At 43.4% G+C, this 23,277-nt stretch overlaps 1 protein-coding gene across 1 annotated transcript in view; it reads left to right on the forward strand.

Annotated features, from left to right (window-relative positions):
• Positions 1-22,763, forward strand: part of LRIG3 (leucine rich repeats and immunoglobulin like domains 3) — a 53,341-nt gene extending 30,578 nt beyond the window's left edge. The window contains exons 4-19 of the mRNA XM_065934738.1: positions 1,922-2,053; positions 2,540-2,683; positions 3,701-3,844; positions 4,150-4,293; positions 4,737-4,880; positions 6,107-6,187; positions 7,202-7,273; positions 9,424-9,495; positions 10,007-10,170; positions 13,521-13,841; positions 15,611-15,892; positions 17,062-17,514; positions 18,655-18,813; positions 20,448-20,591; positions 20,682-20,957; positions 22,189-22,763. Coding sequence (XP_065790810.1) covers positions 1,922-2,053; positions 2,540-2,683; positions 3,701-3,844; positions 4,150-4,293; positions 4,737-4,880; positions 6,107-6,187; positions 7,202-7,273; positions 9,424-9,495; positions 10,007-10,170; positions 13,521-13,841; positions 15,611-15,892; positions 17,062-17,514; positions 18,655-18,813; positions 20,448-20,591; positions 20,682-20,957; positions 22,189-22,433 — 2,977 coding nt within the window. The 3' untranslated portion in view covers positions 22,434-22,763. The remainder of the gene's footprint in view (positions 1-1,921; positions 2,054-2,539; positions 2,684-3,700; positions 3,845-4,149; positions 4,294-4,736; positions 4,881-6,106; positions 6,188-7,201; positions 7,274-9,423; positions 9,496-10,006; positions 10,171-13,520; positions 13,842-15,610; positions 15,893-17,061; positions 17,515-18,654; positions 18,814-20,447; positions 20,592-20,681; positions 20,958-22,188) is intronic.
• Positions 22,764-23,277: the final 514 nt, after the last annotated feature.

Consider the following 23,277-nt stretch of genomic DNA (forward strand, 5'->3'; position numbering starts at 1 on the left):
TGTCTCTTTCAGATCTGATTTCCTCGGTGTGTATGCCCAGAAGTGGTATTGCTGGGTCATATGGCAGTTCTATTTCCAGTTTTTTAAGAAATCTCCACACTGTTCTCCATAGTGGCTGTACTAGTTTGCATTCCCACCAACAGTGTAAGAGGGTTCCCTTTTCTCCACACCCTCTCCAGCATTTATTGCGTGTAGACTTTTGGATAGCAGCCATCCTGACTGGCGTGTAATGGTACCTCATTGTGGTTTTGATTTGCATTTCTCTGATAATGAGTGATGTTGAGCATCTTTTCATGTGTTTGTTAGCCATCGGGGTGTACAGCTGCATCTTTGGAGAAATGTCTGTTTAGTTCTTTGGCCCATTTTTTGATTGGGTCATTTATTTTTCTGGAATTGAGCTGCAGGAGTTGCTTGTTTATTTTTGAGATTAATCGTTTGTCTGTTGCTTCATTTGCTATTATTTTCTCCCAATCTGAGGGCTGTCTTTTCACCTTACTTACAGTTTCCTTTGTTGTGCAAAAGCTTTTAAGTTTCATTAGGTCCCATTTGTTTATTTTTGCTTTTATTTCCAATATTCTGGGAGGTGGGTCATAGAGGACCCTGCTGTGATTTATGTCAGAGAGTGTTTTGCCTATGTTCTCCTCTAGGAGTTTTATAGTTTCTGGTCTTACATTTAGATCTTTAATCCATTTTGAGTTTATTTTTGTGTATGGTGTTAGAAAGTGTTCTAGTTTCATTCTTTTACAAGTGGTTGACCAGTTTTCCCAGCACCACTTGTTAAAGAGATTGTCTTTTTTCCATTGTATATCCTTTCCTCCTTTGTCAAAGATAAGGTGTCCATAGGTTCGTGGATTTATCTCTGGGCTTTCTATTCTGTTCCATTGATCTATATTTCTGTCTTTGTGCCAGTACCATACTGTCTTGATGACTGTGGCTTTGTAGTAGAGTCTGAAGTCAGGCAGGTTGATTCCTCCAGTTCCATTCTTCTTTCTCAAGATTACTTTGGCTATTCGAGGTTTTTTGTATTTCCATACAAATTGTGAAATTATTTGTTCTAGTTCTGTGAAAAATACTGTTGGTAGCTTGATAGGGATTGCATTGAATCTATAGATTGCTTTGGGTAGAATAGCCATTTTGACAATATTGATTCTTCCAATCCATGAACACGGTATGTTTCTCCATCTGTTTGTGTCCTCTTTGATTTCTTTCATCAATGTTTTATAGTTTTCTGTGTATAGGTCTTTTGTTTCTTTAGGTAGATGTACTCCTAAGTATTTTATTCTTTTTGTTGCAAAGTCTCAAGCTTTTTTAAAATCTCCTTGTTCCCAGAGATTGTTTAGACTGGCATGCTCTTAACTAATACTTTTGTAATATTCAAAGCCTTGGAGTATATCCACTGGTTTTGAAGAATACAGCAATGCTTTGAAACTTGCTGTTTCTTAAAGAAAAAGAAGAGTTGTCCATGACGGCTTTTAAAAAGCCCAGTCTAATGGGTATTTTAAGCTCATTTGCACCTACAGTATGTATACTTTCCAAGAGAAGAAGCAGAGATGGATGAGTAGGGAACTAACAGACCAGTGTCCAGAAGGCCAGCTTCCTGCTGGTCATTTCATAAAATGATAAGGAAGGAAAGACCGTTAACAAAGTCACAGAAAGAAAAAAAATCAGTTTAAATGCATTCCATTTAGATAACCACAGCTGTTAAACACACCAGATTTATATAGGAATGTTTTTCATATTTCTAACTTTATGATCTGTTACTTAGCAAAACATTGAAGTGACTAAAGAGTTGTTGTGTTAAAAGTGCTCTTTAGATCGATCAGTTTTTCATATTTGTGAAGAACAAGTTAGAAATAGTATTTTTCACCTTTCAGATTGTTGTACCATTCATCCTGTTATCTGTGCCATTCTTTAAATCCAGAGCTGGAAACAAAATTGTGGAAATATTACCTGAACATCTGAGACAGTTTCAATCCCTTGAAACTTTGGACCTGAGTGGCAATAATATTTCAGAACTTAAAACTGCACTTCCACCCCTACAGCTCAAGTATCTGTAAGTCAAGTTGTTTTTAACAAAATTTTCACCTGTGATGAAAATATTGTGCTATATTAAAAAAGAAACAACTTTTATGATAGAGACCAGAATGCTGACTTTTTTTTAAACCTCTGTCTTCATTTAATTCTTACACTTTTGGATTGCAAAACAATGAGATCTCGTTTGACTACTATAGAGGAACCAAGTGGTTCTTTAAAAAATTAATCGAAAGTAAACCACTGGTGTGTTTTATTAATAAATGAATTTCACAAAAATTAGGTAAGCATCTCTAATAGTTGCTTGTAATCTTCAAATGTTTTAGTCACTCTTTCCCTAGAAATATGTGAGTCATAGTTGACATTGGCCTTCAGGGACCTAAAGAGTTAATTATATTAATGTCCATTGTAACAAATAATGGCTCAGCCCTCTGAACAAGTGTTTCTGTACAGAGAAGGCATGCACTTTAACTTCCCAGAGAGAAACTCAGCTTCAGACTCTCTACAGGTATATCAACAGCAACCGAGTCGCATCCATGGAACCTGGGTATTTTGACAATTTGGCCCACACACTCCTGGTATTGAAGCTGAACAGGAACCGTATCTCAGCTCTTCCACCCAAGATGTTTAAACTGCCCCAACTGCAACACCTGTAAGTAAAATGTTCTCTTAGATATGGTGTCCTCCAAACCCTTGGCATCGTCCCCCTAAAATCCACCACGTGGCAGAGGGAGTTTAGCAGCAAGGAGGTAGCTCCCTTTCCTCCGAGAGCTGGAGGTGCAGAATCTGAATCAGAAAGAGCCTTAGAAGTCACCCAGCGTAATCTTCTGCCTGAGAAGCAGGTTGGGTGTTCCCAAGAGCGAAGAGTGTGGTCATCAAACAACCTCCGCACAAAGACGTCATGATGGCACGGAAGATGTGACTCTCCATGGAGCTGCAGATGGCGAGAATACTGCCAGCGACTGACTGCAGGGGCCCTGGTAGCTTAAGGAGCTACAAAGAACTGTCTCCTTAATAACGGTGACGCCTTCTCTGAACAGGTTCCTACCATATAGTGGTTTTCAGCCTTGGCTGCATATTACAGACACTTGTGGAGCTTTTAAACATCACAGTGCCCAGGCCACACCCTACACCAATTACATTAGAACCTCTGGGAATAGGATCCCGGCTTCAATAATTTTTTAAAACTCCCCAGGTAATTCCAGGGTGCCAACAAGATTAAGAATGACTGCCTCCAAGAGAAAGCATTAAACACAGGGCAGATCGTGACAGAGGGGAATCAACTTTTGTAAGCAGTTGAACAGGATGAGCTTGACAGTCCTGCTCCTGAATAGACCTCATGTTTTAACATGATATTCAGTACTCCCATTCTGGATAACTTTAAAAACCAATATTAACATGTTTAGTTCTACACTGAATGGACAACAGTTTAGAAACTCAAGTGCAATCTGGTGTCTGTGTTTTATCGCTCTGAAAATGCATCCCATGTGTCAGAAGGAAATTTGTTCACTGCTAATAAATCAGAATTGTTCTCAATAAAAATGTTCAGAAATTTAAAATAGCCTCTGTAATTTAATGCAGGCTAGTTTAACTGTATTGTCATAATGTCACATTTTATTACTGCCTCCAGAATTTGTCATATAAGCTAACTGTTTAACATCCAATGCAGTGAACTCAACCGAAACAAGATTAAAAACGTAGATGGACTCACTTTCCAAGGGCTTGGTGCTCTGAAGTCTCTGAAAATGCAAAGAAACGGAGTGACAAGACTTATGGATGGAGCTTTCTGGGGGCTGAGCAGCATGGAAATCTTGTAAGTGTGGGTGCTCAGTTCCTGCTCAGGCAGTGTGATCCTGAAATGCTCTGTGAGCATTTAGCAGCTTTTCTTTGAAACCCTGTGTTACAGCCTCATCATTGATAATCTTATCATTTAATATTTAGTTTTGTTTCAGGTGTTGTGACTGGGAATGTAGAAGCGTAGTATTGTCTGGTGATACCTCTGTATAACAAAAGCTATACACCTCAATAGGCATATGTAATAGGTCGTAATCGTGTCCCCTTTGAAGAGTCTCAGTAATAAACTTAGGATCCTGCTTTTGACTCTTGTTGTCAATGTAGGCAGCTGGACCATAACAACCTCACAGAGATTACCAAAGGCTGGCTTTACGGCTTGCTGATGCTGCAGGAGCTCCATCTCCGTCAGAATGCCATCAACAGGATCAGCCCTGATGCCTGGGAGTTCTGCCAGAAGCTCAGTGAGCTGTGAGTAGCCTGCTATTCTCCTCAGGTTTGGGAGCAGGAATCATGCCAAAGCATGAGCTTCTTACCAGTGATCTGTGAAATTTTCATAACAGAGTTTCCAAGGTGACAGCTTCTTTCTTTTTTTTTTTTTCACATGCAACCTAGGCATAGTTTTTTTTGTGAGAAGTTGAAGCTAGCTTCAACTTCAGCAACTGCTGTTTCAGTTCTGTGGCACGGGCTAAAGCAATGGTGGTTATTTTCAAATAAAAAGATTTTAATTACTAGGATTAGGAATAATGTTTACCTTAGTATTATTAAGAAGGAGGAGTTTTAAAATAAGGATTATTGTGGTAATATATATTACCTGTTTTTGTCTTTTTTTTTCCTCCTACAAATCACTGCTTTGAATTGGAAAATAAAAGCTATTGTTGGTTTTTTTGTTGTTGTTCGTTTTCTCTTTACAGGGACCTAACGTACAATCATTTATCGAGGTTGGATGATTCAAGCTTCCTGGGCCTAAGCTTGCTAAATACATTGCACATTGGGAACAACAGAGTCAGCTACATTGCTGATTGTGCCTTCCGGGGCCTTTCCAGCTTGAAGACTTTGTAAGTCACACATTCTGCAAGTTACACATTTTGCTCTCTGTGCATGAAGCTAATTGGTTCCTAAGCATACCTACTTTTCTCCAAGCAGATTTCCTTTGTTGTGAAGGAAATGTGTATAGCCTCAGAAGAAGTGTCTTAATCTTTCCCAGATCAGTTTGATTAAAATCAGTCCATTTCATCCATATCTGCCTCTTAGAGGGATTAGAAGGAACCGTGATCAGATTGGTGAGGTGATTACAGTTAGCCTTCTCAGGATCTCCAGGAAGTTGGTAACTGCTCAAGAGGCAAACAGTTTTAAATCCACTCATTTTTTCTTCGTAAAAATGCAGATTAAAAATTACCCAGAGCAGGAAAGATATATAAAGGGCAGCAAAGGAAGATGCCTGTTTCTGAGACCAGTTCTATCCAGACTTGATCTCTGTCCCAAGAGAAGAAAGAGAGGGTGGGATTAATTGACCTTTGGAAAAGCTCTCAAATATTCATTTGAATGTTGTGCAACGGGCTCTGGATTTTTGCACTGTCAGAAACTTTTGCTCTGTACACTATTTGAAGCATTACATAATTGAAAAGTATGTTGTATGCCTTGGCACCCTGCTCCTTGTGTGGTTGGAATGGTGGTTTTAAAGTTCACCGTACTTTTCAGGCTGTTCAAATCTTTCAGAATTTAGTCATCTTGATAGAGGAGCTCATAGGACCAGAGTCAGCTATCCTAATTTCAGGCAAAAGTGTAAAATGTTGTTGAGGGAGGAGGTAAGAAGTATGTTGAGGGGAGAAAGAGTTTTCTATTGTTTTGAAAGGGGCAGAGATGATATGGGGAGTTATGAGGGATTTATTAGAAATTGCATGATGTTAGCTTTCTAAGCATACCTCTAACAGAGGATGCTTCCCTCGTGGCAGAGTGGATTGGAAGCCGCCCAGGAATGCAGGAGACACTGGTTTGGTCCCTGGTCGGGGCGGGTTTCACATGCCACAGAGCAGCTAAGCCCGTGAGCCACAACCGCTGAGCTCATGCTCTAGACCCGAGGACCACAAGTGCTGAAGCCCACGCCCCCTGGAGGAAGCCCAGACACAGCAGTGAAGACCTGCCCCGTGCAACTGTAAATAATCAACTACATAAATAAAAACCCACCTCATCTGGGCCACTTTGATTAAAAAAAAAAAAAAAAAAGCCTGTATCTTTTGTTACATATCTGGTACCAGTTTCAGTATCTTTCCCTTTTACCTAGAGATCTGAAGAACAATGAAATTTCCTGGACCATTGAGGACATGAATGGTGCTTTCTCTGGGCTTGACAAACTGAGGCGCCTGTGAGTATCATTTGCTTCATAATTTGTGTCACTCTTTGACCCAGATATGCTGTTTTTTGTTTTTGGCCTTGCTGCATGGCTCGAGATCTGAGTTCTCCAACCAGGAGAACTAAGGGGTCACAGCATTTGAAGCCCTAAGTCCAACCACGGGACCGCCAGCGTGTTCCCTGAACGTTTTATCTTAATCTAACTCAATTCCACACACAAGCTGACATCTTTAAAGAGTTGTGGAAAGAAGTGCTTAATCCTTTTGTCGTTGCCCCAGATGACCACTGCTACACAGGAAGTGTATTAATTAGGTTTTCTTCCTTGGTTATGGTGCTTTTACCCTACAACTGGGTCATTGCAGCTGATTTTGATATCCAGATAAAAATTTTCAGTTGTCTCAAGAGCTTAGACTCTCGGGATTACTGTTGTGTAAAGGTTAGTGCACTTACTAAGTTCAGCATTTGAAATGTCACAGAAATGTTTAAATGAAATAATCCAGTGACCAGAAATCGTTGGTGGTTATCAGTGGATTCCAAGCAGTACAGGGTAAAACATGTTTCTATTTGGCCACAAAATGGCCTTGCAGATGGCCAAATTCTGTATTTTAAATGAGTAACTTTCAAATTGACATCCATTTAGTTCTAAACTTCTGTGAGTGATGAAGGTATCCATGGAGTGGGTGGGTAAAGAGACAGTCTCCACTGTTACCTGCTTTATTTATGAGTGTTTTGAAACATTTTACTTGGAATAGGTTTCTTCCTTTTTGAAAAAAATCACTGGTTTACTTTACCCGTCAGAGTAACTTTTGAATACCTGTTTTTGCTGGGTTCTCTGTCAAATGCTTTGCAACCATGCTGAACTGAAATCTGTGTCATGGATATGTTTTTTAAGGATGTATTGTTTAATTGAAGTAAAGGGAATATTCACAATGGTTTAAAAAGCAGTTCTTTTCATGAGAATTGCACTCCAAAATGGCATTTTACTAACTGTTCTATTGTAACTTTTTTTTTTTTTTTTTTTTTAAAGAATACTCCAGGGAAACCGGATTCGATCCATTACAAAGAAAGCCTTCACTGGTTTGGATTCGTTAGAACACCTGTGAGTAGCAGTTTAGTTACCTTAGAGGCAGTCGGCAGTGGTTACCCCCTTATTTGTCATGGAAGATACCACAAGCGAGAATGTAATTTTGTTGGTACCCTCTCATATAAAATGTGCACATCTGTCCACCCTTTGTCCGTCTGTGTACCTCCTTGTCTGTCTATACCTGATGAAAGTGTAAGTGCACACACACTTGTTTCTTTTGCATTTAAAGGTGTTTCTTTCCATCATTTTGGGGTTTCCTTTAGTTATGTTTCTCAAGCAGTGGCGTATTTAATTTTTTAAAAAAAAAAACTACTATTTCTTATGTATCCACTGCACACCAAGCATTATGTCAGGTATTTATTTATATTTCTCAATCCTCACGAGAAAACTATTTAGTAGCTATATCATTATCTCAATTTTTGAGTTAAGACATGGAGGTTCTAAGAGTTCTCGCTTAAATTGAACAGTTAAGAGGGTGACTTGCAAGATCAATAAAGACAATGCCTCCCACCCCAACCCCAGTTCCTGAGAGTAATTGGAGAGTTGTAAGAGTACTTGAGAACTTCTGTTTGTTGTTGCTGTTGTTTAATTATAAAAAGCACACAGCCTGTTTTTCCTCCTCCTATTCTTTCTCATCTCTCTTGCTACTGACCTCTAAGTTAGCCGCTGGCAGGAGCAGAGCTCAAACCAGGGCGGCCTCTCCCATCACAGCTGCTGTCTCCTTCACGACCTCTGGAGGCACACACTTCTGAAATGACAGTTAGGGACTCAGATGTTTTCAGGCACCAAGAGCGGACGCGCGCCAGCCTCAGTGGGAGTCAACACCCGCAGGACCACGGCCAGGCAGCTTCTGATGACCGTGGGTGGGTGTCTGTATCGATCGGTGCAGTGAGAGTCTGCGGCCGTGTGCGGTGTGTCCAGCCTGGCTTGTAACGTTTATAGCCGAGGGTTTTATTATCTGTTAGCCTGGACGGTAGAAGCTATCATTTAAAGTACACAGCTGGTTTGTACCCTCACTGGCGCTGTGCGCATAGTTATTATCTGGGCGCCACTTTCTCGTCCTCTTCCCACGGAGCCCCGGGCTGCAGAGAGCTCTGGACGGCCAGCCCCGGCAGCCGTGCCGCGGCCCGGGTTACAGTGGGGTGACTGCAGAGCAGAGTTTGGAAGGGCGGCCAGTGTCGCTGGGCTTCCCGGAGCAAGTTACTTTCAAAGGGAAACTAGCCAGGAGGGTTTGTCATCTGACCCTTCCGCTCTAGGGAAAGTGAAATTAGTGGATCCTTGGAGCATTAACGTCTCCTTCAGAACTCTCCCAGCGTCCTTCTTTGCCCACGTTTGGGACCTGGGTTCTGTCTTCTCTTGCCCCTTATGTCATTCAGAATCGCCTTTGTCCACTCTGAATCCTCTAAAGGAAAACAGTAGTTCAGGCGGGGAGGACTTTAATTCAGCCTGCTTGTCAGCACCAGTGAAAAAAAAATCAGCCCAGAATATTCTCGCATTTTATGAACATCCTGCCTGAAGTGGTTGTTTGTTGGTTGGTGTGTTTTAGTAAGTACCTCTTGTCTGAACACCTGCCTGTCTCCCCATTAGTAAGTTGTATGTGTCAGGAGAGGCTAGTGACTAAGAACAGCAGTTTTGAAACTGAAAATAATTGAGTTCAAATCTTATCTGCCCCTTTCATGCCGAGCCAAGCTGGTTATACCATCTTCTTTTTTGTGTTGCTGTGAGGAGTAACATGTAATAATGTGTAAGCAAAAATCACTTAACGTGGTTCCATGTCATAGAAAATATTCTATATGTGATGGTTTTTTAAAAGCATAATTATGAGGAATTTTCTATGTGTATTTAAGTTACTAAAGTTTACTAATTTGAATAATGAGAAATACAAGAAAATAACACGGCAGAACGACTTAGGCCCTTAAGAGTCAAAAAATCTGTATGTGGTGATATAAAATCTCTCTCACCATAGTAGAACCTGCCTCGGAATCAGATATCCTTGTTCTAGATCACAAGCCTCCTGATGAGTTCTCTGGTCACCTGTCGGTGCATTTCCGCACGTAGAGTGTTCTGGGGGTGAGTTGGGGGCAGGCATCACGGGCCAACCTGTGCCTGAAGGCACTCGGTGACCGAAATTTCCTCTAATGTGTTTGATTTGGTGTCTTTTCCAGAGACCTGAGTGACAACGCAATCATGTCATTACAAGGCAATGCTTTTTCACAAATGAAGAGGCTTCAACAACTGTAAGCATTTCTTTTCTTTCCAAGAGTTTCACATAAAGCATTGAGGGGGCCACCTGTCAAGGGATGGGGCATCCTGGATTAGGTATCTGTAGAAAGGATGTGGCACGCTCATCACGTGACTTAACTTTTATTACCAGAAAGCAGGAGGAGTGGGGCTTTGTTCCATTTGTTGCAACAAGGAGTTTCTTTTTCTTAAATATGCGATTTAAATTTGTGAGACCCAGTATAGCGCAGTGCCTCATCATAGTAACCAGTTTTCAGGACTGAGATATTTTCAGCGTTGCTGTACTTCTGTCTCTCCCATCAATAAGAAGAACACCACCACCACCAACAAAACAATGGTGCTCGTTCCCTGCCTTGCATTTTAAGATGCACTCCAGAGCATTTATTCCATGGGATGTGTGTATTTGGTTTCTCCATTCAATGCGTTGTTAATATTTACTTGAGTTTAGTTTACTTGTAGAAATCTGCATTTCATACAAAACAGACTGAATGGAATTACTCTCCCCAGGCACTTAAATACATCAAGCCTTTTGTGCGATTGCCAGTTGAAATGGCTGCCACAGTGGGTGGCGGAAAACCACTTTCAGAGCTTCGTAAACGCCAGCTGTGCCCACCCTCAGCTGTTGAAGGGAAGAAGTATTTTTGCTGTTAGTCCAGATGGCTTTGTGTGTGGTGAGTGGAACTGTGGTCTTTGCCTTTTATTCATTTTTCTTTTTTTTCCCCCACATTTGTCCAAAGAATGGATTTGCATAAATGTATATACCCTAAATGAAGCTCTTATTTCTGCTGAGGTAGATGAGAATGGATCTGTAGTTTGCTGATGATTGCAGTTTTTCCTGATGAAAACATTTTTTTTTTCCTGTAATTTCTTCCTCTTTGTGTTGGCATCAGGGTGGTCTGGTGGAAAGAGAGTGATGTTGTTGTCTTGAGAGAATTGGAGGATAGTAGCAGCCCTGCTCCTTAATTGCAAGTCCCTAAATCTCAGTCTTCTAATCTGTGAAATGGGAATACTGCTGTCTGCCCTCCCCAAATCCAGGGGTTGTTGAGAGGTTCTCTTGAGTCAGTGAACAGACTGACTTGAATCTTGTGCAGATGCTATTTACAAGGAATAGAAAGAGACAATTATTAGCTCGTGATTTATAGACTACTAAAAATTTTATTGTCGTCGTTCAGTCGCTAAGTCGAGTCCAACTCTTTGCAACCCCATGGACTGCAGTATATCAGGCTCCTCTGTCCTCACCTGTCTCCCAAAGATAGCTCAGATTCGTGTCCACTGAGCCAGTGTTGCTATCTAAAACTTTACTGTTGGTGAGTAAAACATTACAAGTAACAGAAAGTTTGAGTTTATTGTGAATATATTTAAGGTGCATTGTTTTTTCATCTAAGCCTCTCAGCATAGAAGTCTGCTTACCCAACTTCAGAGAGCTCATTAGCAGATCTGACTCAGACACCCAGGTTTCCATCTCTCTGGTGCAGCCTCCTGTTTACTGCATTCAGGTCAATTCAGTCGCTCAGTCGTGTCTGACTCTTTGCGACCCCATGGACTGCAGCATGCCAGGTTTCCCTGTCCATCACCAACTCCCAGAGCTTGCTCACACTCATGTCCATCGAGTCGGTGATGCCATCCAACCATCTCATCCTCTGTCGTCCCCTTCTCCTCCTGCCTTCATTCTTTCCCAGCATCAGGGTCTTTTCCAGTGAGTCAGTTCTTTACATCAGGTAGCCAAAGTATTGGAGTTTCAGCTTCAGCATCAGTCCTTCTAGTGAATATTCAGGACTGATTTCCTTTAGCATGGACTGGTTGGATCTCCTTGCAGTCCAAGGGACCCTCAAGAGTCTTCTCCAACTCCACAATTCAAAAGCATCAATTCTTCAGCACTCTTGTTTCTTTATAGTCCAACTTTCACATGCATACATGACCACTGGAAAAACCATGGCTTTGACTAGATGGACCTTTGTTGGTAAAGTAATGTCTCTGCTTTTTAATATGCTGTCTAGGTTGGTCATAACTTTTCTTCTAAGGAGCAAGCGTCTTTTAATTGCATGTCTGCAGTCACCATATCAGTGATTTTGGAGCCCAAAAAAATAAAGTCTGTCACTCTTTCTATTGTTTCCCCATCTATTTCCCATGAAATGATGGGACCGGATGCCATAATCTTAGTTTTCTGAATGTTGAGTTTTAAGCCAGCCTTTTCACTCCCCTCTTTCACTTTCATCAAGAGGCTCTTTAGTTCTTCGCTTTCTGCCATAAGGGTGGTGTCATCTGCATATCTGAGGTTATTGATATTTTTCCTGGCAAGTCTACTGCATTACTCTGCTATTTACTATCTGATGTCGTGGAGAGACCTTTGTAAAACTAAATTTGCATATAGAACATGAAATCAAAATTCACTTGAATTTTAGTATGTGTGTCAAGATATTACAGAGCCCAATTCTACATTTGCCTTTAAATATTATTTTGCTTTTCCTACAATTGTTTAGTCAAGTACAAGAAAAACATATTTTTATTTTACATTGCTGCATTAAGTGGTGCCAACAGTTTCTGCAAATAAAATATCTGATGTAGCTTTTGGATCTAAGTAAGCATTTGGCATTCACTTGTAAGGACCTGAGCTATTCCTTTTCCGTGGTCTTTATTTCTCAGTTCTCTATTACTCTCTCTATTACTGTGAGAAATATATATGTGTAGATGTAGGTGTGTGTTTGTGTATGTGTTACATCCATGGATTTTTCACTCCCTCCATTGTGAATCTGAACCTTGATTTACCAGATGAGAATTTTAGAATAGTCCTACAGAAAAGGAGACCATCCTGCTTACAACATGCAAGTATGGCATTGGAAATTAGCTGCATTGGAGTTGTCAAAGGGTCCTCCGTGCCCTGTTCATACACACACACACACAAACACACACACGCGCGTGGAAATTAGCTGCATTGGAGTTGTCAAAGGGTCCTCCATACCCTGTTCATACACACACACACACACACACACACACACATGCGTGCGCACGTGCATCATTTTTTCAGTGCACCCAAGTAATACATTTTGGTTGATCTAAGATGCTTCCTTCTGGGTACAGACCATCTCTGAGAAACTGAAGTTCAGAAAGGTAACTTTTCCAAAAAGCAACAGAACTAAATATAACTGTTTGGAATGACAGAGCTGCTTATCTGTAATTATAACGTAGGTCTGACAGTGCAAGCGCAGCGGCCTGATGGACGGTCCACCCTAAACTCCAGGCTGGAACCAGGGGCCCACAGAGAGCTTGAGGGATGCTTTGTCTTTCACTGAAAGATTGTTTTCTCCTGCTCTACCTAAAAATGACTGCTCTTTGGGTTTCCTGGTGGCTCAGATGGTAAAGAATTTGCCAGCAATGCAGGAGACCCAGGTTCAATCCCTGGGTTGGAAGGATACCCTGGAGAAAGGACTGCTGCCCAGTTCAGTATTCTTTCCTGGAGAATTCCATGAACAGGAGCCTGGCGGGCTGCAGTCCATGGGGTCTCAAAGTTGGACACGACCGAGTGACTAACAATGAGTTCTAGTTTCGGTGAATGGAATGTTTATTGCTGTCTCTAGTGATACTGATTATCATTATTGACATTAGATTTCTTGTTTTTCTGCTTCTTATTTGTGGAGAACATGGGGGGAAATGCAGTTCCAGATAGTAGCATTTAAAGGTGATCCATGAGCCTGAATGTGTCTTAACCAATTTCTTCTCGTATTTCTGCAAGAAAAAAAAAAGCACAGGAGGTCTGGAGTAAACTGTATTCCAAAATATCAGTCTCCTCAGTTAGTGATGTGTAAATAGGTCTCCGTCTCTATTTGGAATGAATGACTGACTTTATACACTCTCTCCCGGTCTATTGTTTCAACACTGGGTCTGCTAGTCCATCTGTGAAGCATACACAAAGTGTAAAACCTAAGCCACTGTTTGTTTTGAGTTTCTTGGTGTTCCAGTCTGAGTAGCATTTGGACTCTCAAGCTTTAAAGCTGTTTTGTTTCCTCCTCTCCATTTTGAACAGATGATTTTCCGAAACCCCAGATCACGGTTCAGCCAGAAACGCAGTCGGCAATAAAAGGTTCCAATTTGAGTTTTATCTGCTCGGCTGCCAGCAGCAGTGATTCCCCAATGACTTTCGCTTGGAAAAAAGACAATGAACTACTGCACGATGCTGAAATGGAAAATTATGCACACCTCCGGGCCCAGGGTGGCGAGGTGATGGAGTACACCACCATTCTTCGGCTCCGCAACGTGGAATTTACCAGTGAAGGGAAATACCAATGTGTCATCTCCAATCACTTCGGTTCATCCTACTCTGTCAAAGCCAAGCTCACAGTAAATAGTATGTGATCTGACTTTTCCTCTTGCATTTAAAGATATGTTTTTATGAAACAGCAAGTACCTGGTTTCTTCTCTTATCACCAGCCCTGTCCTCTGCTCTCAGAGGTCTCCACCTAAACCCTGCCTTTCCCTACCTCTCAATCCACATTACTGATATTCTTGGTTATGTGTACCTAAGCTGGCTGTTACTGTATTGAAGACCCCATGCTTAGCATGGTGGGTAACCCAGATAAACCAGACACTTTTTGTTCTTTGAGAGTTCATGGTGTGGTTCGTCTGATGAGGAAGACTGTGAAGAACAAAGTTAAAGGATATCACCTTTTTTTTAAAATTCAGATATAGTTGATTTATAGTGTTGTGTTAGCTTCAGGTATGCAGTAAAGTGCTTCAGTTACAGGTATATTTTTTCAAATTATTTCCCATTGTAGGTTATTATATGATATTGAATATAGTTCCCTGTGTTTTATGGGAGATGCTAGATGCTTGTCTGCTTTCTGCCATTGGCGTCTATTAATCCCAGTTTCCTAGTTTCCCTCTCAGCCCCTTTCCCCTCTGGTAGCCCTAAGTGTGTTTTCTGTGTTTGTGAGTCTGTTTGTTTTGATTTGTATTATTTGTTTAGGCTCCAGATACATGTGATACAGTCTTTGTCTGTCTGACTTGCCTCGCGGGTGTGAGAATCTCTAGGTCCCCACCGGTGCTGCTGCAAATGGCATCATCTCATTCTTGTTCATGACTCATATTCCACTGTATGTATTTACCACATCTTAAGTCGTCTGCTGAGGGGTACTTGGCTTGTTTCTATGTCTTTGTTATTGTAAATACTGCTGCTGCGAACACTGGAGTACATGTATCTTTTAGAATTCGAGTTTGCGTCTTTCCTAGGCATGTGCCCAGGAGTGGAATTCCTGGGCCATAAGGTCACCGTGTTTGTAGTTTTCTAAGAGCCCTCCATGTTGTTTTCTCTAGTGGCTGCACCGGTTTACATTCCCATCAACAGAAAGCCCACCACCTTTAGCTTAGAGATCTCAGTTTGAATCCTGCCTCTCCCGCTATCAGCTGTGGGACTCTCAGCAAGTTACTTAACCTCTATCTCCATTTCTACATCTTTCAAATAGGAGTAATAATACCTACCTTACAGAGGTATACTTGTGAAATAAAGTAGTTTGTGTAAAGGACTCGGCAGGATGCCTGGACTAGAGTAAGTGCTCAGTAGATGAATGAGCGTTAGCTGCTGCCGACGCGGGGTCTCATCCTGCGTTCGTGGGGCAAGTAGACAGTTCTGCAGCTTATCATTTCACTGTTTTTATTGTCCATGGTAGAAGATATGGCTCATTAATGTGTTCATTCCACAAATAACTGCTGAGGCCTGAACAGCAAATTGTAGGCCAAAACGCGTGTCTAAAGTCATAGAATGTTAGAACCAGGAGGAACTTTAAAAAAAAAAAAAACATGGAGCGGCCAGGGTACAGACAGATAACTGATTTGCCTAAGGCCTCACAGATAGTTATTAAGGAAACTAAAAAGTCCGGGAAAGAGCAGAAAGACCAGTGTGAAGCTCAGGTGACCTGTCTCCTCCCGACTCGGTCATTTCTGTACCTGTGTGACCTTGAGGCGCTTCTCAATGACTCCACGTCTTGCAGTTGGAAACAAGCCCTGCCTTCCTATGTCAGGGAGATTTTAAGTATCCAAAAAAGCAGGGGCGGGGGGCAATGAAAATGAGCCCCCTAACTGCAGAACGCCAATGCCCCCGTGTCGCATTTCTTACTTCAGTGCTTCCTTCGTTCACCAAGACCCCCATGGACCTCACCATCCGTGCCGGGGCCATGGCGCGCTTGGAGTGCGCCGCGCTGGGACACCCAGCCCCGCAGATAGCCTGGCAGAAGGACGGGGGCACGGACTTCCCGGCCGCGCGGGAGAGACGCATGCACGTGATGCCTGAGGACGATGTCTTCTTCATCGTGGACGTGAAGATAGAGGACATCGGGGTGTACAGCTGCACCGCCCAAAACAGCGCCGGCAGCATTTCTGCAAATGCAACTCTCACTGTCCTCGGTGAGTGGCTGCTTTCAGGTCTGCGACACTTGTCCGTCTTCAGGATGCCGGCCCACCCAAAGGCCCCGAGGAGTGTCGGAACGCCGGAGGGTGAGGGCTGATGTGTAGGACACCGCCCTTTCCCGGAGGCGACAGTGGCTTCTCAGACGCTGCCAGGTCGGGGAATGCGTCTCACCTCAGACCTGTGGGCGGTGAGATGAATCCGCCCCCTCCCTTCTGAGGGGGGAGAGGAACGCTTCGATGCCGTCCCTTTTGGCTGGAATTACCTTTCTCTACTCTTTGCATTATACAGTCTGTACTTAAAGTCTTAACAGTATAAAGAATATAACAAAAATAAGTATCGGAATAAATTCAGAGAGACCTCTTTTTCTCAGCCTCCCATGCCACTCTGGAAATGAGTCCATCCTTTATCATTTACTTTGTTGTGGTTCAGCCACTCAGTCGTGTCCCGCTCTTTGCAACCCCGTGGACTGCAGCACGTCCGGCTTCCCTGTCCTTCCCCATCTCCCAGAGTTCGCTCAAACTCCTATCCGTTGAGCTGACGGTGCCATCCAACCAGCTCATCTTCTGTCTTCCCCATCTCCTCATGCTCTCAATCTTTCCCAGCATCAGGATCATGTACCTAAACAGATGCCTTTTAAAGATGTGAGCATGTTGATCGTGTATGTGTATCTTTGAAAGAGTAAATCAGGGTAACCTTATGAACACCAAATAATAAAAGTAAATTATTTTCAGAATTTTAATACAGGTGGGGACATCTAGCGCTAGGAAGTTTCCCTTTAAAAATTTAAACATTCTGATTTTTTTCATCCATTAACACACCCTTGTGCTTAATGTTATTTTTATGCATTTTCTGTTTCTAAAATATGTCTAAAATGTTTTGCTTTGCTCGACTTCCATCATTCCCCAGCCTTGCCAAGAATGAGGGAGACTAAGTGAGAGAAACTGTAAATATTATCCTTAAACTGGTGTTATAAGGAGATGACAGGCAGATGATGAAATGAAAGCCCAAGTGTCATATCCATGTTCAGGGTTTTAAAGCGGCATGGGCGTGAAGCTGTGGGAGAGTCCAGCCTCAGCTCCCCTTTGAATAAATTGAAGCAAGAGGTCTTAGGCTGTGTAAACGCCAACTTCATGTCAGAGATTAAAAGCGTAACTTGTCATTTCAGAGACCCCGTCGTTCTTGCGGCCCCTGTTAGACCGAACGGTGACCAAGGGGGAGACGGCCGTCCTGCAGTGCATTGCGGGCGGGAGCCCCCCGCCCAGGCTGAACTGGACCAAGGATGACAGCCCCTTGGTGGTCACCGAAAGGCACTTCTTTGCAGCCGGCAACCAGCTGCTAATCATCGTGGACTCGGACGTCAGCGATGCCGGGAAGTACACGTGCGAAATGTCCAACACCCTGGGCACCGAGAGAGGCCACGTGCGCCTCAGCGTGATCCCCACGCCCACCTGCGACTCCCCTCCGCTGGCGGCCTCGGCGCTGGACGACGACGGCTGGGCCACCGTGGGCGTTGTCATCATCGCCGTGGTTTGCTGCGTGGTGGGCACCTCGCTCGTGTGGGTGGTCATCATCTACCACACACGGCGGCGGAACGAAGACTGCAGCATCACCAACACAGGTGTGTGCGCGGAAGCCTGGCGCGGGGCGCCGGGGTCGTGTGTGTGCAGGAGGCGTGTGTGCGCAGGAGGCGTGTGTGTGCAGGAGGCGTGTGTGGTCTCCGGAGTCGTGTGTATGCAGGAGTCGTGTGTTTGCAGGAGTCATGTGTGCGCGCAGGAGCCGTGTGTGTGTGTGTGTGTGTGTGTGTGTGTGCAGGAGCCGTGTGTGCGTGCAGGAGTTGTGTGTGTGTGTGTGGGCCCGCCGAGATTCCCTTCCAAGTGTGTCTGTGGCGATCAGAGGCCACGTCAGGAGGGTGATTCATTTGTTTCAAGCTGGGTAACTATGGTTAGCCAAACACAGCACCCTGGCCTGGAATGAAGCTGATGGGTAAAGACGAGTGCTCTTTGTCAGAGCCGCCTCAGAACAGCATGTGGGCTGTGCAGACCATGCGGAGCTTAGGGCAGTGCGCACCCCCAGATGGTGGTGGAGGGCCGGAAGCAGCCTGCGGTCATGAGGCGTCTGCTCAGCCATCGTCTTCTCCCTTGCGAGCCTGTGTGCATATGCAGGCATCTAGGAGAAAGGGGCTTTGATTGTATAGGCAGACTCCTGTATCAGTGAGTAATCCAAAGTCAGGAATATGGCAGAGATCAAGCTCAGATAGTATCTAAAATACTATCTCATGAAAATTATCTTTATCTTTATAAGCATTTGTTGTCTTTGAAAGTTGGGAGGAGTGAGACGTCCCCGGCGGCCCAGGGCTTAAGAATCCATCTGCCCATGCAGGGGACGCAGTTCGATCCCTGGTTGGGGAGCTGAGATACCCGCGTAGCGCAGGGCCGCTCTGCTCGTGTGCCTCAGCTAGGGAAGCTTGGGCAACGCGCTGAAGAGCCTCTGCAGTCTGGTGCAGACAAAAATGTAAAAACATGAAAACAGACGTAAAGAAATATGAGGGGAGGATCCCACAGGCCGCAGAGCAGGGCATCCGCTGAGGTGCCCCAGAGCAGCAGAGCCCTGGTGTGCTGTCCATCAAGATGGTTTTGCAAGGGTAGGTTGATTTGATTTAAACAGAAGACAAAACCGAAGGGTATCTACCGTTCATCAGGGAAGCCTGTGTGGCAGTTGTGACCACGCTTGGTTCATAGGACACTGTCGTTGATTACAGATGACACCAACTTGCCAGCTGATATCCCGAGTTATTTGTCATCTCAGGGAACACTAGCGGACAGGCAGGACGGGTACGTCTCCTCAGAAAACGGAAGCCACCACCAGTTCGTCACTTCTTCTGGAGGCGGATTTTTCTTACCACAGCACGATAGTAATGGTACGTGTTTAAAACGAACATAAGCTATTGGGATTTTGAAATAACCCTTTGGAAAGTTCAAATACAACGTTAATTTCCACAGGGCATTGAGACACTCATATATTTAGGACCTGGCCCAAAATCACTAGCAAAGCTGATCTTGAATAGTTCTAAGTCTTTCTCTTAAATACTAGAGAAATCTTTGTTTCTAGCAATAAAAGAAGTAGGTTAGGTAAAATTTAATTCCTCCATGCGATGTAGTATTTCCTTTATGTCATAAATGTTCTTTGGCTCTGAATGTTCTTCTGACTTCAGTGACACTAACTGGTTTCATGCATGGTCTCAAAAGTCAAGTGATTTAAAATCACTCTGTTAGAGAGTTATAATTCTGACTCTCACTTTAAGAGCTGTGTAAAGAATTATAACGGAGGCTGCATAGTATAAGAGCATCAGCTTGGTTCTAGACCCACGTCTGACACTCACTCCCTGTGTATCCTTGGGCAGTTATAATTCTTCCCTATTAGGTTGTTGTGAACTTTAGATAAAATGATAGTGTATGCTGCTTGGCACATAGTAAGTGCTTAGTAGAAGCTATTGACCTTTTACCAGCTTTTCTCACGAGTGTTGATTGAGTATATGCTCTATAGTGGACTCCATAGTTTGGAGGGAAGAATGTTTCCAGTTTTACAGTTTAGTCAGCAGTGAGACAAAAAAATTCAACAAATAATTGCCAAGAGCTTGACAAGGCAGTGATAAGAGGGCATAGAGATAGAAGAGAAGATTTGAGCATAAAAGCAGTTGTTCTGATTAGACTCATTTGCTTGCAAAGAGCAGAAGCCCAAGCTCACTTGGATAGAGCCAGGTTTACTGAAAAGGCATTTTAAAAAAGTAAGGGGACAGAACTGGAGCGTCATAGTGGCGTGTCTGCCGGGTGCTGGGGCTGGAGATCAGGGCGCTCTCAGAACAGCCCCGGAGGTAGCCAGTGGCATTGAACCGCATTCATCACGTTTGCTTCTCGCTGAGACCACCCCCCAAGAAGGACTGCCCAGTTGCCGCTGCCCAGGTACACGGTCCGCTGCGGCATCTCTGACCCTCATGATGTCTCCTGTCCTTCAGCTGCTGTGTCTGTCCCCTGCAAACCAGAATATCAGTTCTGGATTGCTTAGCACAGGATAACTCATGATCAGTTTCCGTTTGTTTGTTTTTTCTTTTTGGTCGACTTCATCTTTGAGCCGGGCACTAAGAGGTCGTTGGTTAAGTGCCAGTACCTCATCCTGGCCATCGATGAGTTCTGGAGGAAGCAGGCCGTGCTGGTAGCATCACGTGGTTCACACCATCGCTGCTTCAGCCACAGTGTCCATGCACAGATCAGTTTCTCTTGGAAACCAGGGGGTGGGGTCAGCAGTGAGGTTAACACATCCAGTTCAATGGTTCATTAAGTTCTCTTCTAGTAAGATATCATAAACTTACTTAATCACTAATCTATAGGCATCATTAAATTTTGAAAAAACCCTTCTGTAAATTTCTGCCGTATTTCCTTTGTATAACATTCTGTCTGAACTTTTCATGTATAAATATGGAAACTGTCAAAAGTGAAGAGACGGCTGAATGGTAATTGAACTTACGGTTCAGTGATTAAGACATGTGTTTTAAAGGGACATGCCACGTTGACAGCCACAGTGAAGCCGATGTGGAAGCTGCCACAGACCCATTCCTTTGTCCCTTTTTGGGACCCTCAGGCCCTGTGTGTTTGAAGGGGAGCATGTATGGCTCAGATCCTTTTGAAGCCTATCACACAGGTATGTGGTTTTCATTTCGGAGTTCTGTTTCCTGGAGAGATCTCTAGAAGCATTAACTCTGTCTCCCGACATTGTCCCCAAATTTAAAAGGTTGTGGTCCTGACCTGAGATCAGCTTTAATGGACCACTACGAGCCCAGTTACATGAAGAAGAAGGAGCGCTACCCATGTCCTCATCCCTCAGAGGAATCCTGCGAGCAGAGCATCAGTGACACAGGCTGGCCTTCTCACACGAAGAAGTCACTCAGCTCTTCTTATTCTCAACATGAAGGACCCGGAATGAACAACTTATGTCTGAACAAGTCTTCTGCAGATTTTAGTCCAAGTCCAGAGCCACCATCAGTTACTTTGAGTAATTCTTTCATGGGTAAGTTTCTTAAATTATTAGGTACCTTGACCCCAGACCCACATTGCGAGTTGCAGGGGGGAGAGCCATGAGAGTTTGGAACGCCAGGCTGGTGAAGAATAGTCTCTGGTGTGTATGTATCTTTTTTAATGGTGCTGTCGTGGCATCCTATTAATTAGCATCCTTGTTTCTAAAAGCAGAGGCAGACATGGGGATTTTACTTGATTAGGTATTTAATCCAGCGCTAAGCCTTAGGAACTTTCTGGGCAACTCTGTGTGTGGCATCGTCTTGAAGACAAGAGTTTTGGAAGTGACTGAGGGGTGCAGTTTGTCAGTCATGTGGAAAACGTGGTTTTGGGCTCCAGCAGCCTCTGGGGTGGAGTTGTGTGCACGGCATGACTGCGGTTTGGGATGTCTGCTGGCTCATAAGTAAACCCACAGTCAGAGTGCAGACGGCGTCCTACCTGGCACTGGCCGCTCGTCGGCAGGCTGGGCTGCCTCCTCCGGAGGAGGCTGTTGGAATCCTGAAGCCCGGGGGTGGCGGTGGACATTGGCTGACACCGAGATTCATTTCTGAAGTTTTTGGTCTAGTGCGTGGGGACGATGGAGTGGAAGAACTGAGATCATCTTTCTGCTGCATGGAAATATGGAAAAATGAACCACAACTTGTCTTCTTAAAAAAAAAAATAGAATTTTTAAGTATTTTACCCAGCTTTTAAGAAATGTCATGTTTTCTCATGGTATAATTATTTATATGCCTTTTTTAAAAAATGAATCATAATTTTTATACGACCTAGGAGAGAATTTGAGTCAATAGAATTATTATTTGCTACTGAGAAAGAGCGGGCAAGCCGTACGGATTATTTTGAGAGAAGCTTTCTACCCTGAGGCACAGTTTACTTGTACATGACGATCCAAATGCACTTCGTGGAGGATGGTGGGCTTCTCTGAACACAGGATTGGAAGAACGTCTGTCGGGGAGCTTGTTGCTGCTATTACCGCTCTAGGTCCTGGAAGTGGGGAAGGGCTGCCTGTCTTCAGCGGGCGTATGTGTCAGAGGGGCGCACGTGCCTTCAGCCCCACTCCGTGAGGCCTCTCTCCGTAGCACAAGTGTCTAGCCATCTACCTGAATCCCATAACGTGGGCTTGAAACTTCCCCCCATATTTATGGGGCAGGGTGCCCCTTCATTTGAAATGCATTCTGCTGATTGCTCCAAAGGCCCCATGTGCTCAAGGGGTTTCTTTCTTTCAGGAACCTTTGGAAAGCCTCTGAGGAGACCTCAGCTGGATGCCTTTTCAAGCTCTGGGGCGTCATCGGATTGTCAGCCAAGAGCCTTTCACTTGAAAGCGCGTTCTTCCCCCAACTTGGACTATGAGTCAGAGGAAGATGGGAAAGAAAGGACAGATTTTCAGCGAGAAAATCACACATGTACCTATAAACAGACCTTAGGAAGCCACAGGACTTCAAACTTTCAGTCCTACGACTTGGACACATAAAGTAACGAGACCAAGGACTGGTCCTAACACACTACCTCAAGTGGATGTTTATTTAAGAGACAGAGAAGCCTATGTTTTTAAATGGAACTATGAATTTTAAAAGGATAAAATGTCTTATTTATACAGATAGACAAAAATTACAAAAAGGCATAAAAATTTTATACTGGGAGTAACTTTCATATAGGAATACCTTTACTATTTTATAACTTTGCTTTATGCAGAAAATATCTTATGTAAATTAATGGTATAAATCCATGACTATTTTATGTATTTTTATAATGCCAGATTCCTTTTTATCGAAAATGAGTACTAAAGCATTTTAAACAATAACTGTCTTGTACGTTTTTTGAATAGAGGTCACTTCATTTTATTTTGCACATTCTTAATAAAATGTCTCATTTGATCCCAAACCCCATCTATCCAATAACAATCTTCCTTGTTTTCAGCACATTTTAGGCATAATTAGTTCATATTGTCATGTCTCACATTGGTGGAAATTACATGTAGCACATTTATTTCTTAACTCTGCAAACAAAAGGATGCGTTGTTGCAGTCCAGTGTTAAAGAGTACAACCACCGTTAAGTCACTGCTCAGGCCCTGTTTCCTTAATTATCATAATGCTTTGTGTGGTCTAATCCTTTGTGCGTTTCCAGATAGTCTCACATACCCCACCCCTTTAATTATAACAAGACAGTGGTTTATTGCCCATTTTTATAGTTAAAACGTCTGTAGCAGATGTGGGGTTTCATCGTCCGTTCCAGGTTGTAATGGGATGCTGGTGGAATTCTTTCCTCTTCTTATTGATTTTCTGCTGGACAAGCAGTTCTTACAGAAAAGGCAGTC

The sequence above is a fragment of the Muntiacus reevesi genome, chromosome 4 (genome assembly GCF_963930625.1).
Source record: "Muntiacus reevesi chromosome 4, mMunRee1.1, whole genome shotgun sequence".
NCBI classification, from domain to species: Eukaryota; Metazoa; Chordata; class Mammalia; order Artiodactyla; family Cervidae; genus Muntiacus; species Muntiacus reevesi.